Here is a 14,999-nt window from a genome sequence, read left to right as displayed (position 1 = left end):
CGTACAGCTGCAGGAGAAGGACCCGCAGGTGGCCCGTGGCCCTTTTCCACAACATGGTCGACGTGGCGGCCTACAACGCGTTCGTGCTGTGGAGGGAAATTCACCCCGACTGGATGCCGGGCAAGCTCAACAGACGACGGCTCTTCCTCGAGCGACTGGGCAAAGCGCTCGCGCGCCCCATGCTCGAAGCCAGGGCGGCGTTAGCGCGAGGAGGACCGGGAGGAGGAGGAGGAGGAGGAGGAGGAGGAGGGGCAGAGTCGCGGCCCGAGGCGCTACCGCCGAGGCAGCCTCTAACAACAACAACGCTACGCCACGCGACTCCTCTCCGGTCAAGAGGCGAGAGGTGCCGCGCGTGTCCCAGGAGCAAAGACGTCAAGACCAAGATCCTGTGCCGCGAGTGCCGAGCGCACGTGTGCACAAACTGCTGCTGTCACGTACTGTCCCGACTGCGCCGCTTCTTCTCTCTGCTTCTTCCCGCGCCGCCGCTCCCCAGGACGCCACCGACGCGCGTGATAACACGAGCGCCCCAACGGTGGTCCCCTAGCGACCCCCCCCCACCCCAAACCTATCATCATCATCATCACACATCATCATCATCATAACACAATATATGCCCCCGTGGGGGTCCTAGTGACCCCAAACCTATCATCATCATCATCATCTATACATCACATATGCCCCGGTGGGGGTCCTAGCGACCCCACCCTATCATCATCATCATCATCATCATCACATATGCCCCGTGGGGGTCCTAGTGACCCCAACCCTATCATCATCATCATCATCATCATCACATATGCCCCGTGGGGGTCCTAGTGACCCCAACCCTATCATCATCATCATCATCATCATAACACAATATATGCCCCCGTGGGGGTCCTAGTGACCCCAAACCTATCATCATCATCATCATCATCATCACATATGCCCCGTGGGGGTCCTAGTGACCCCAACCCTATCATCATCATCATCATCATCACATATGCCCCGTGGGGGTCCTAGTGACCCCAAACCTATCATCATCATCATCATCATCATCATCATCATATCATCACATATGCCCCGTGGGGGTCCTAGTGACCCCCACCCTAATCATCATAAAACACACATACCCCCCCCTCCCAGGGGGGATACCAAGACCCCCCCATCGCCACCATCATCATGATCATCATCATCATCACCATCACCATCACCACAACACACACACACACACACACACACACGCCCCTCGGGGGGTCACCACGACCCACGCCCCGAGAACAGGCGGGCGCACAAGGGTTAAGTGTAGCAAAATCCCAGTCCCATCATATCAGTCATGCTCTTGTGCTTATCCTTGGGTATTGTGACTATTAACTCTTGCAGCACCGGGTGCTCCTAATTTTGGTTCAAGTGAATTTATAAACTTTGTGAAGGGAATTGACTCCTCTGCACACTGGAATAAACATAATCAACATGATCCACATTTTACTGCGTGTTATTTCACCATCTTATTGATTCAAATGCTCCATCCTTATGTGGTTTGCGACATTATGTTTATCCACTCTGTCTCTAAATGTTTGAAGAATTTTCAAGTTTGGGGTCAAATTTTAAGAATTTGACCATAAGTGAAAGTTATGGTGTCATCACCCCCTTCGGGGCTTACCTTTCCCAGTTTTGATGATATTCCTCCCTATTCTTTGCAAATACCCCCTGTTGGTGGCGAGAAACTGTTGGTGTGGTCAAGTGGGTGCTATAGAAACAAAAGCTCAGGACAGAACAGTTATCAGTCATGTACTTCATACAAATTTTGCATATGTTTTATTTCATATTGATCCTCTGAGTGTAATGGTACATTTTAATTTGAATTTATCCAAACTAAACACAATAGGTTTTTCTTTCTTTACTTTGCTCTTGTTCTTTTGCAGTACCACATCCTATCACATGTCCCTGTCGATTATATTCTACTTTTAATAACTTACTATTTCAAGTGAGAACCTAAATCACGTGGACCAATGTTTATTATTGCATATCTCTATTCTGAATGTGGCAAGTCATTCATAGGTATTGTTAAAGTTTTGGCGATTTTCCTCTATAAAATTTAATTGACTTTTTTACAGTGGCCTGCTATGGTTAATAGTAACATATTCCAGTCATGAGTGATATCAAAAGTTTTCTCCACTGTAGCATTTGGCATTCCCAATAATATAACATGATACCTTAATCAAAACACAGCTAATATAGCACAGTTTTCTTAATGCAAACATCAGTAACTCAAAATTAGCAACCAAAGTGTTAAGTCTGCAGTTCATACTTATGTGAAGCTACAGTCTCCTCCTCCAGTCTCTCTTATCCTCCTGCTCCTGAAAAAACAAAACAAAACAAAGCGAAGCATCCACCCTTCTCTTGTCCGCTGGGTGAATTGTTTATTGGCATTTACTAATCCTAAAGTGGGTGCAGTCATTGTCTCAGTATCAAGTCAGTCAAAACTTTTAGTCGTCAGTCCATCACAGTCCATTCACATGCATACCTCCACACACATTCATACCAGATGTTGCTGATAATGGAGTCTCACGCGCAACCTATTCGAGCATCCATCACCAGCAAGATGACGTCATCATTTTAAAGGAAAACAATTCCTTGTTGTTTTTTGGGCCGGATTGACTCGGTGCAATCCTTTTATACTCAGAACTTCTCAGTGTTCCCTATAAGTGAATTTCTCCCAAGCCAATTACAATCATGGAGAAGCACACTTTGCAACTGTTTTTGTAAGAATATTTCATAGCGCTTTAAATTTCAATCTTTCAGGCCTGGTTTAAAGAGCTGATTGTTAAATCATGGACTCACAAAATATCAACATATCACCACCGGTGGATCACACCTCTCGGATGTTTTTTTCTTCAGTGCACTGTAACAAAAACGAAAACAGACATAACCAACAAAATACTACTAAAATAACACAAACTAGGGCCCGTTGCAGACATGTCCAAGCATAAAACTATCCCTCTCTCGCTTACGAGAAAGAACACAACCCAAAGCCACAACGGGGCAAAATCGCATCATAAAAGTGATGCTTGCGTCCCCTGAAGTTATACTGATACCATAAACCAGGTTTTGCTCTATGTACTTCTTGGCAAGTAAAATTTTACTTTGTTTTATGACCGCAGCCCTTAAGACTCGACTGACGCCACAAACCACCGTCAAACCTCTATTCAATGTACTAAAACTAGCACCAACCACTACTGCACTCCACGGCCGTACCACCGGAACACGGCCGTATCATAAACCAAACCTACGGACGTGTTTCGCTCTCGCGTTGCCAGCGTTCAACTGCACCGTGAGCCAGCATCTGCTTTTCCTTAAATCAACTTCTATTTCATAGCCGGCAAGAGCCAGGACTTAACCGACACCATAAACAAACTTCAAACCTCGACTTCAATGTACTGAACTAATGGCCGCGTCTTCAGAAGAAATTCTAATGTATTATTGCTACAGAAGCCAGTATTAGACAAAATTAAATGTGGAAGGTAAAGTGGCTGCAACTAGTCACGTAGTATGTTATTAGTTTCTCGGTAGAAGCAGTTTATTTAACACACTGGAATTCAGCCTCAACTTATGTTGTTAGTATCTTGCGCCAAAAACCAGACACCGACAAATTTACTGTGAAAATACATGTAACTCAGTGAACAGATTAATTTGGAAAGCCCAATATGCACATTTGGTATTTATAATACAACAGGCTGTGCTTACCTTTCTGTTTTAGGCCGGCCCTCTGTTCACCTCGCCTCACGATCTCACCAAAAAGCCAAATCTGCACCTCCTCAGCACACCAAAGATCCGGGTCACACGGCACCAAGTTGTTGAAATCTCCCAATTCTTTGAATCTTTGGGCTGAAGGAAGGACAATACTCGGTGTATTTATGCTCAATCAACAATCATTCTTTTGCTCACGACCTTGTCCAGGTTGTCCACTCCTCCCTTGGTGCGGTTGTAATGCAGCACCAAGGGCGGTTTCGCGCTGCTTCTGTTGCCGCCGCCGCTTCTGTTGCTGCCGCTGCTGCCTAGCCGCCGCTTCTGTTGCCGATGCGGCGGCTAGGCCGGGGCTCGGGCCGGAGCCATGGTGGTAACGAGGAGCTGTGGTGAGGAGCAGCATGTTCTTGTTCTTCTTGGCCACGTAGGAGAGGATGATCGTGTCGGGCCCTCGTCCTCCTCCTCCTCCTCCTCCTCGTCCTCCTCCTCCTCGTCCTCCTCTTCCTCCCCCTCGAGTACCACGGATTCGACGGAGCCCATGGCCCTGCCCTTGGCCTCTCTCGCGATAGAGCCTGTCGGCGAGCTCGCGCGAGGTGAAAAAGTTGTCGCACGTGACGTTGCGTCCCGGAGTCAGTCCCTCGGTGAGGTCCACGACCACTCGAGTGGCCAGGTGCTTTTCGGGAGGGCCGCGCTTGTCGGGCTTGCCGGTGTAGACTTGCATCTTCCACGCGTAGCTGGAACGCGCGTCGCACGCCACCCATATCTTGATCCCGTACTTGGCCGGCTTGCTGGGCATGTACTGTCTGAACGGACACCGTCCTGATGGAGAGAGAGAGAGAGAGAGATGGAGAGAGAGAGATGGAGAGAGAGAGAGAGAGAGAGAGAGATGGAAATGGAGAGAGAGTACGTACGTACCTCTGAACGGCACCAGTCTCTCGTCGACGGTGACCTCCGGTCCCGGGCGGTACATGGCGGGCAACCTCGTGCACCACTCGTCCCACACGGCTCTGATGGGGGCTACGGGGTTTGTCGTAGCTATCGCTTATGCCGCCCTCACCCTCGCCTCGCCCGGCCCTTCTGGCCTCCCTGTCGTCGAAGCGCAGCGCGCTTGAGTAGGCTCAAAAGGTCTTGAGCGGCATCGTGGCTCTGAACACGGACCTGCCGCTCTCGGCGTGCCACAGGCTCTCGCAGGCCTCTCCCCAGGACCTGTACACGCCGGCGAGCACGAGCAGCCCCACGTAGGCTCGGAACTCGACGCGGCCCATGGGCTTCCATCCGTCGATGGCGGGCCTGCGCCTGCCCGCTTCCAGGTTGGTCATGGCGATCACCGAGTCCTCTATCTCCGGCGGGAAGTAGGCCATGAACGCGGAGGCCTCGTCTCGCGCCGCCGCCACGGCCTCTTCGGTGGGGCCTCGTCCTGGCGGGTCGAGGTCGTCGTCTTCTTCTTCTAATTCTTCTTCTTCTTCTAATTCTAATTCTTCTTCTTCTAATTCTTCTTCTTCTTCATAGTCTTTGTCTTCTTCTTCATCGTAATCATCGGCGAGGACGTCTTCTTCTTCTTCTTCTTCTTCTTCTTCTTCTTCTTCTTCTTCATCATCATCATCATCATCATCGTCATCGTTATAATCATCGGCGAGGACGTCTTCTTCTTCTTCTTCTTCATAGTCTTTGTCCTCTTCTTCATCGTCATCGTTATAATCATCGGCGAGGACGTCTTCTTCTTTTTCTTCTTCTTCATCATCATCATCATCATCATCATCATCATCGGCGAGGACGTCTTCTTCTTCTTGTTCTTCTTCTTTTTCTTCATAGTCTTTGTCTTCTTCGTCATCGTCGTAGTCGTAATCGTCGGCTACATCCGGGTCGCGAGTTTCAGCGACAGCACCGCGGCCGCGATCGCGCCCAGGATCATGAACGCCACCTGCAGCGCGGCCGGCGTCGTCCTCTTGCCAAATCTCCCGAGTCCGCCGCCCCGGGTCGGCGCCTGCTTCTTCTTCCTCTCCCTCTCGGCGGTTCGACTCGCCTTGCGAGCCGCCGTCCTGGCGGAGTTGCCACGCCATTTCGTAACCGCGATCATCTTCCTCGCAACTATCCTCCCCATCGTTTTCGTCCTCCTGATCCTCCGAGTGGCGCTCCTCCGAGTGGCGCTCCTCGTCGTCGTCTGCGAGCGTTCGGGCCGTCGGGTCGTCGTTGTCGTCCCCCTCGGCCTCTTGCTCCTCTTCCTCGCTCTCGTCCTCCTCCAAGTTCTCCTTTAGCTGCTGCTGCTGCTGCTGCCGCTGCTGCTGCTGCTGCCGCCGCTGCTCTTGGTCTTCCTCGACCCCTAGCCCTCGATAGCGAAACGTGGCCGGTCGCAACAACGGAGCGACCGGAGCCGACCACGCAGCGTACGCCAAATGCGATGGCGATGGCGACGGCGACGGTGATGGTGAGCGGGAGGAGGAGGAGGAGGAGGAGGAGGAGGAGGACCCCGCCGGCGATTGCGATCCGCCTGTACCGACCTTAGTGCTCTTTGGCTCCCACGGTCTAGTGCGTGACATTGTCTTCTTCGTCTTCTTCTTTCTCGTTGGCACCTTGTCGCCGTTGTTGTCGTACGGCACGTGCCCGGACACCGCCTCTGTAACCCGTAACCCCGACGCGCTTAGTACCCGCCATCCGCGCTCTTATCATCTCTCCGCGCGACGCGCTGTGCTTTCGCCGGGGTGTTTCTCGGCCACCCTTTACATACACAACTTTATCGTCCGTGCAGGCTCTCTGTCAAACTCATCTCTCTCTCTCTCTCTCTCTCTCTCTCTCTCTCTCTCTCTCTCTCTCTCTCTCATCCCGTCCCATACCCTCAGGGGGATCTCGCGACCCCGACCTCCCACCTCCCTCCCTCGGCGGGGGATGCGGATCCCCCGATCCCGCCTCCTCCCTCCGCGGGGGACCGCATCCCCCGACCCCGCCCTCCCTTCCCATACCCTCCGCAGAGCGAGGACCTGCATCCCCGACCCCGCCCTCCCTTCCCATCCCGTCCCATCCCCTGGGGGGGGATCTCGCGACCCCGACCTCCTCCCTCCACCCTCCCTCCCTCCCTCCCTCCTGGGGGACCCGCATCCCCCGACCCCGCCGCTCTCCCCCTGGCGGGTGCATCAGGGTTAACAGCGGCCTCCGCTGGCCGCGCGCCATAGAGCCTGCGCGAAAACGCTCTTATTTCAGCTAGGAGGATCGCGGTCGCAGACGGAAAGGCGAGGCTTGCGGGGGATACCTGGGGATACCCGGGGATACCTGGGGTATCTGGACCACAGACCCCCATTTTGTACTCTGCTTGGCGCTAGTGGGGTTCGATCGGGGTTACCAGCATGTCAATCGCACTGATGTTGTGCGTTGCGTGCGACCATTTCTGTGCATTTCTCGATGGGGCGCTCGGTCGACAGAGACACTAACTTGTGTGACGCACAAAACAAACGCATGGCAGGACGATATCTTTGCATACAGTGCTCTTTATTTCTCGTCGTCATCACATTACATTATCTTGGAAATCAGTGAATGGTACGAGACAGATAACGACACAGACAACGGTGCACTGTCGATTGACATAAACATTAATCCAAGTCTGCTGTCCCGTTACACCACCTTGGCGAGGTGCTTCGTTGGGGATAGCTGCGACTGTCGATTACTCGCGATGGTGGTTACTTGGTTGCGGTGGATCGAAAATCCATTCGTAGTGCTGGAATACGAGTCTCACCGTGTTTGTTCTGCGCTGTGCCGTTTCGTGGGCTACGTCGCGAGCGTAGCGGGCGCTGTTTGCAGCATTACAAGCGGTACATGTGCACGTCTTGTCGAACGGAGCCACGACTTGAACCGCTGCATTTCTTTTGTATCTGTCCCAGTACTTCTCGGGTGAACCCTGCACTGGTTCGGGGCGCTGCTCTGTTGTCCCCGGTGTCGATCGCACCTCCTGTACATGCTCTTCGAGCGTACCGTGGTCTGCTTGGGAGAGGCGAATCCTCTTATTCTTCTTATTCTTCTTCTTCTTGTCGTTGCGATCGAACGACTCCATCGTGAGCCACGTACGTCGACGTGCGGAACGGGGAAAGGGGGCTAGTAGTCAGACTTTGACGCTTGGTCTTCATTGTGTCATGAGTGTGTACATGAGTTTTTCCCTCTAAGATCGTTCTCTTTCACTAAAAGACATGGAGCGGTTGAGCGTTGTTTGACCACGATTACTTTCGGATAGGTGGCCCTGATGATGGCTGTAGAACCAGTGCTCGGACGCGACAACTTAGGAACGGGCTGGATCGCTTACTACGTACACCAGGTTCGCCATTGTCGATACCATCACCGTTGTGAATAGCGCTAGAAAAGCTTTGTACCGCAGCTGTACATCTACACGACACACGGCGCCAGTACAACAGCACGCATAGCACATATACACAGGTCGGTGGCCGCCTGGGTTATTCTCCGCTGTTTCACCCCTACTGAGAACGGTATATAACCTGGACAGATCCACAACTGCGATCAGACGCTTTGAGACGAAGGGTTGACAGCGGCCGTGTGTAACGGAGACACAGATACTGTCATGTCGCAGGTCTACAGCGTACGTTTGGTGCACCCACGGACGGGGCTCCCGGACAGCGAGATACGCCGCGTGTGGTTCCTGTGCCGCCCTTGGGGCTGAAGACATCATGAAAACACACACGTTATCCGCTAACACTTTGGACAGGATCAAATGCCCGGAAGACTTGGCTGCGATGGCACCCCGTCACATAGCCCTCTTGGACCTGGAAGACATGAGCGACATGTGCTTAGACGGCTTTCACATGGTGGACTTTTGGTTTCATTGTAAACTCGAGTCGTTCGTGGCCGGATGGGCTCGTTGGTACGTACACGTGGATCGGGTGACTGGTGTGGGATGGAGTATGATCCTGCTGCTAGATGGCGAGGGCAAAACGGTGGCGGACGCGGAGGTCCTCTCGAGGAAGCTATGGCTTGCTTACAAGACGTACTTTGAATGGCAATGGGTTGTCAAGCAACCTGGGCGGCCGGGGGATACGCGTAAACCCGACATCACGTATGGGGAACACGAATACGAAAACCGACGGGATAAACTGCTGTGTGTCTCCATCGAGGGCGAGCGAGGTGACTTTGGGCGAGTGGTTGACGATCGGATGACCGTGATGCCGCGTATGGGCGAGGTTTATCGGACCGAACGACACGAAGGAGAGTGTCTTCTGTGGTGTCACACCAACGACGCTGGTGACAAGCGAAAGGCGTCGACGATTAGGCTGTGGTACCCGCAAACAGTAGAAGAATCGACAGATTAGACCGCGGCTAGTGTGCCGGGCAGCCTATCGTCGTGTCACACTCTCTGCTTTACGCTTTAATTGTATTGCTGTTGTGTTTTTTTCATCGTATCCAAATGCTGACTGTAATAAAAACATGACCTGATGTGTGTCTTTTTCTGATTGCACCACAATGTTGATAGCAATATAACAAACGACCTGATGTTTTTTTGGAAGCCACGTAAAGGATTGCGGTGGACTGAGGGCTGTCACAAATGTTACTGTGTGCATTGTATCACCATTGCTGACCGTAATAAACTAAATGGAATGTTACATTCTGTTGTTCTGCGTGTGATCCTCTGTGTTTGGTCTCTGTGTTCTCTCATGCACCGGCTACAAATTCAAGCCCATTCTATGTCATCTGAACGTAAGCTCATTTTGGTACGGGGGCAGGTACAATAAGAGCTGACATTCGACCGGTACTGCTTATGTGTGGGTATGTATAGTTCACACTGCTTCTGAGACTGTCAGGGCCGTTCCTCGCTTTCGCCGTCTGCGGTTACGTTCTGTATCAAATACAGACATCCAGAGACCTGCGATCGTGATGCCTTTGGCGATTCAATACCAACCGAAACCAAGGAGAGCGAAAGTGCTACATTGGACACCCGTGCGACGAGACGGACGCGTCTGAGACGGCATCCTACGTTGTACATTATCCCCGACCTGGGTAGGTGTCGAGCTGTGGGATGCTATATGGATGTGATTGCAAGACAGTGAAGCTCACTCTGTGACAGTATCGGTGTATAACGCAGCAGCAGCAGAGCAAAGCCAGTGATGCCGCAAGTGCACAGCATACGTTTAACGCACCCGAGGTTGGTGTTCCCTGACGGAGAAATGACGAAGCCTTATACGGTGTGTAACCCTTGGGCCAACGACATCCTGAAGATACACATGTTGTCTGGCAAGATGTTACAGAGGATCAAGTACCCGGAGGAATGGGGCGAAATGGCGCCCGATTACGTAGACTTTATGGACCTACAAGACCTGAGTGCGCTGTGCCTTGACGGATTTCACATGGTGCAGTTTTGGCTTGATTGCAAGCTCAAGGCTTTGCTGGTCGGATGGGCTCGTTGGTACGTGTACGTGGACAGAGTGGCCGTGGTGGGATCACGTATAACACTGCTGTTAGAAGACGAGGACAAGGCGGGGGCGGACACGGAAGCGCTCGCTCAACAGCTATGGCTTGCTTACAAGGATTACTTTGGATCGAGATGGGTTGTCGAGCAGCCTGGCTTGTGGGGTGACCGGCGCAAGCCCGAGACCACATATGACGACTGCCAATATGAAGTCGAGGAGGGGAAGCTTATGCGTTTCACTTGGTACGTGTACGTGGACAAAGAGGATGAACGCGGTGCCTTTGGACGGCTGGTCGACGAGCGGATGGCCGCGATGCCGCGTATGGGAGAGGTCTTTCGGACGGAACCCAACGGCAGCGATTGTCTTCTGTGGTGCAAGACCAATGACACGGATGCGAGGCGAAAGGCCGCAACTCTTAGGCTCTGGTACCCCGAACAGTAGAACGGGGGCAAAGTGTTCACTGTATTGTATTGTATTGTATCGGCTTGTTATCACACTGCTTGTAATAATAAACCTACATGAAATGTTACATGTTGTTGTTATGCGTGGGACTCTCATTTCAGTCTAGTCCGTCCGCTCGCTCTTCTAACACCACAAACACTGACTTACGCCGTTGTGGTAAAACACACACACCCCGCTACTGCGTTTACCGTGCTGTGCTTGTATATAAAATCACACACATTGGACAACTATAAGTGAGAGACCTCTCAGTTACAGCGTTCGTTTCTTACAAAAGACCGACAAACGTGGGGATGGCTAGGTCTTCGCTGGGTATATGTGGTCGATGCGAAACACGACAACCGGGGGTGGGATTGTCGGTAGGACAGCGAGCTTTGTTGTGAGACGGCCAAACCGTTGGCGAGTGTATTTGCCCGAACAATGGGAGAGTTGGACTCACTTGCATTTGCACACCGCACATAATTGAGGTAGTTCTTACGATGGACGCGTGGTATGTGTTTTTGTACTTTGTCACTCGTATGCTGACAGTGAATTCGGCAACTCATTCGCTGATCTACATTTATACAGCGCTCGACTCAGCAAGCAGCAATGGTTTGGCGTTAACCTAGATGTCGCGATGACTCGGACGGGACACTCTGCGTCCGATGGGGATCTACATGTTCTACAGTGATTGCACGGATGTTACGGGGAAACGAACCCCTCCGAGGAGAGGCTGCGTTTTTGTCAGCGGGGTGGATAAGTACGCTTACGATGGTGACGATTTAATGTCTTTTGATTATGTCACAGGAAGGTGGTCGGCTGAAACCGAAGCGGCGAAAACCATCGCGGACAAATGGAACGCTGTGACCGTATTGACCGAATACACCATCGGCTACTTGCGCGGCGAGTGTATCGACTGGTTGACTAGGTTTGTTGAATACAGCAAACGGGGACCCAGAGAAAGGGCAACCTTCCCTGACGTGTACGTGTTTACGCTGAAGACAAACGGCACTACTCTCACATTGATTTGTCTGGCCTCTGGTTTCTCCGGAAACACGCCTGCGATGAGACTAATGAGAAACGGCCGAGTTCTCAACACTGACGACGGTCTTAAGGTGTTTGACACTCTCCCAAACGACGACGACACGTTTCAAAGACGGATCGTTGTGGATATCCTACCCTCTGACACGGGGAACTTCACCTGTGAGGTGTCGGAGGAAGACACGGGGTATCACATTGTCAAACACTGGCGAGCGGGGGATCGCCAAACTCTTTGCGCACTTGGCTGGCCGAACGCTGCTTTGCCGTGGGCCTTAATGTCAACAGTGTTGTGTTTGTGCACTGTAGCTTTGTGTCTGGTGGTGGTGTGTATCGTACGACAACGGAGGACTGGACACATTGTAAACCAAACCGATCGCTGCCCACAACACCACGGGCTACGAGATGAGACATCTGGAGTTTGATACATAGTGCCTCGTATGCGTGTATGTCTCAAGAAATGATCTATGTTTCAATAACACCTCTACTGTTGTGTTTACGTGTATGTGTGGCGGCAAGTGTCCCAGATTCAGTGTTGTATCAGTTATTCTGTTTGAGTGTGTTACGACACAACGTTAAACTTTTTTTTTCAACTGAACACGGCTTGTTTCTTTTCTAACTTGTACATTAGCAGAGGAAAACGTAACAGTTGGGGGTCCTGAGGACCCAATGAATCTCGGATGGCTGACAACATCGGACGACATGCGTGTGTTGTACGGCAGTGGTGGTAACAGACACCATTGATTGTTACTGCACTTTATTTTCTAGAACATAGCGTAGACCGTAAACCATGACATCTGTGTATACAACACATTGTTTTTTCATAGGACTCTGCTATTTTACATTCTTCACCGCAACAGTATAACAACGTAACCGCTGATATCATGGGAGTACATTGACAACAATATAAACAGTGACACTGGTGATTACATACGTTAGGCTGTATGTATGATACAACCAAATAAGACTAAATCTTCCTCCCCAGGCTACAATGTTCATCGCATTGGTCTCCGTTGTATACAAACATGATACGAAAACACAAGAGTACCATCGTGTACTAGTACATGGCACACACAATACTTCATGACCATTGGCATGCTTTATATGGAATACAAAAAAACAATTGTAACACACAATATTCAGCGTTATCATTTCTTACAGCCCTGTCATTTCTTGCGGATTGTGCTGCTGCAAGTTATAGTCCACGTTGACCCTTTTCTTCTTTTTCAAGCACATCCTGCAGCATAGCACACAGCACACGCAGCTGGCTATCGCTATTATAACAACTACAGCGATAGCTATGTACAATCCGTAGGTTGCCAAGAACGAGTCTTTGCCGTCTTGATACAAGTCTCGCCCGCTTTCGACACGAGCGGCCTCTTCTTTCAGAGCAGCGAACACGCCAGAATACTCGACCTCTTCATCCTCGCTCATGTCATTGTCGATAGTCTTCTCATCCTCTTCGGTCAAAGGGTGGCCCGTGAGCTCAGCCAGGGCTGTGAGTCCGCCGTTTAGGTCTTTCGCGTACAGGCTGTTTCCCACTTTGATTATCTGCTGAATGGTCGCGAGTTTCTCCTCGGGCACCCCTACGGATTTGGCGAACTTGATGATGACATCTTTGTTGCTGACCACGGCAGCTCCTATGGCTTTAGCTGCCCTCTTTGCCTTATTGGACGTTGCAATCCTTTTGACGGCCTCCAGCTTCTTCTTCAGCTTCTCTGCCGTCGAGGCCTTTGTGTCGATTCTATACACACCCTTGGCTACCGCCACTTTGCCCGAGCTGACCTTCGTCGAGCCCGCGTACACCTCGCAGTTTGTCGAGGAACACTCTTGGCACAGCTTCACCAGGCACTCTTTCAGCGTCTGCGTGGTTTGGCATTGAGCGGACCCTAGGGTTTCCGTGTTGGGGCATCTGTATGACACTTTGGCCTCGGTCGAGCCGTAACTCTTCAACGTCAGCCCTTCCAGGCTGGTGGTGAGGATTCTACCGTTGTCGTCCTTTTTGGAGTACCCCTTGAACAGCCTGGTGTCGTCGCACCGCTGCACGGCGCAGGCTTTGCACACCAGTTGCTTGTACGTCTTGTACGTGGACGTGCGGCCCACACTAGACGCGTCCACTGTCACAGTCTCACCGTTCAGACATGTCGCGCTGTAGCTCTTCTTGGTCGAACTGCAGCTGGTGGAGTAGAACAACGCTCCTAAGCACAGGATAGTGTAGACCGCTGTCTTCATAGTTGACAAATTAACCGGAGATGCTTCTGCGTGACTCTGATGTCTACGTCTGGAAACGCGTTATGTCCGTAAGCTGTTGCGTTTTCTCAGCAGTGGCAGACTGTTGGGATAAAGCGGCCTGTTTGGGGTAGTATTTAATCACAGTCAGAGCCGCCGACCCGCAGGTCGGGAGCCGCCGACCCGCAGGTCGGGAGCCGCCGACCCGCAAGTCTGGTGAATATAGGTAGCCTGGGGCTAGTAATAACACCCATGCTTTGAAGATGCATTCTCTGATCATTGATTGTAGACATGATGTGTCTTTTGCTTTTGTGTCTCATGTTTCTGTTTGGAACTACAGCACAAAACTGTCAGGTCGACAAAGCCGGTTGCTGTATGTGTCGTGCTGGCACGGTGTTGGCAGCTGGGGGGGATTGTGAGGAACCCCGGTGTGTAGCTTGTAAGCTATACACATACATGGACGAGCACAACAAGCTGACTACTTGTATGTCACAACCCTACTGCGATCCCAACAAAAACTTTATATACCAAAACAGTTCTTCCAGCCTAACATACGCCTTTTTTTACATGGATGGACGGCATTCCATTAGAACCGTAGAAGATCAGAGTAAAAGAACACGGTTTACCACGTATCCAAGGTTCGAGACACCATTATGTTCAAAGCTGGACACATTTGTGACCTATTGTATGCCGTGTTGGCCTTCTACAGGAGGCACCGCGGTTGTCTGCCAACGGGGTGTGCGTCCTAAATTTGCCAACGGGCAACCACAGTGGTCCGACACATACGAGCCCAAGTACAGTTTGTACAGCCCGACTAAACGGCTCCGATGTGTGTGTAAGCCCGGATTCCACTGCTCTAGTGGTGAATGTATGACCTGCATTGAATCTGAACAGCCCGCTGCCGTTACCCAGGCACCTGCGCTTCTATCTGAGGACTCTGACGTGAGAACATCAACCCCGGGAATTATCTCTGCTGTGTGTGTCGTGTTTGTGCTGTTGCTGATGTGTGGCCTAAGCTGCAGATATCACAGTGCGCTACGCGTTGTGTGTGCGCGCGCTGGGAACGAATGCCGTGTTGGACTATCGGCTGTCAACGACTGTATCACAGGATTTGTTAGGCAACTCAAGAAAAGACCAGCTACACAGACTGCCCTTGTGCTTACTGTGTCG

General features: G+C 51.5%; 1 protein-coding gene across 1 annotated transcript; it reads left to right on the top strand.

Annotated features, from left to right (window-relative positions):
* The first annotated feature begins 11,159 nt into the window (after positions 1 to 11,159).
* LOC121813272 (major histocompatibility complex class I-related gene protein-like) lies at positions 11,160 to 14,018 on the top strand. Its single transcript, XM_042216933.1, has one exon. It carries the CDS (start codon positions 11,228 to 11,230, stop codon positions 12,023 to 12,025), a length of 798 nt encoding a protein of 265 aa, XP_042072867.1. The 5' UTR covers positions 11,160 to 11,227; the 3' UTR covers positions 12,026 to 14,018.
* The last annotated feature ends 981 nt before the right edge of the window (positions 14,019 to 14,999 follow it).

Source organism: Haplochromis burtoni, unplaced genomic scaffold, assembly GCF_018398535.1.
Source record: "Haplochromis burtoni strain Fernald_Lab_line unplaced genomic scaffold, NCSU_Asbu1 Contig_1370, whole genome shotgun sequence".
NCBI classification, from domain to species: Eukaryota; Metazoa; Chordata; class Actinopteri; order Cichliformes; family Cichlidae; genus Haplochromis; species Haplochromis burtoni.
The sequence above is the reverse complement of the archived record's forward strand: the minus strand, read 5'-3'. Positions and strand labels throughout refer to the sequence as shown.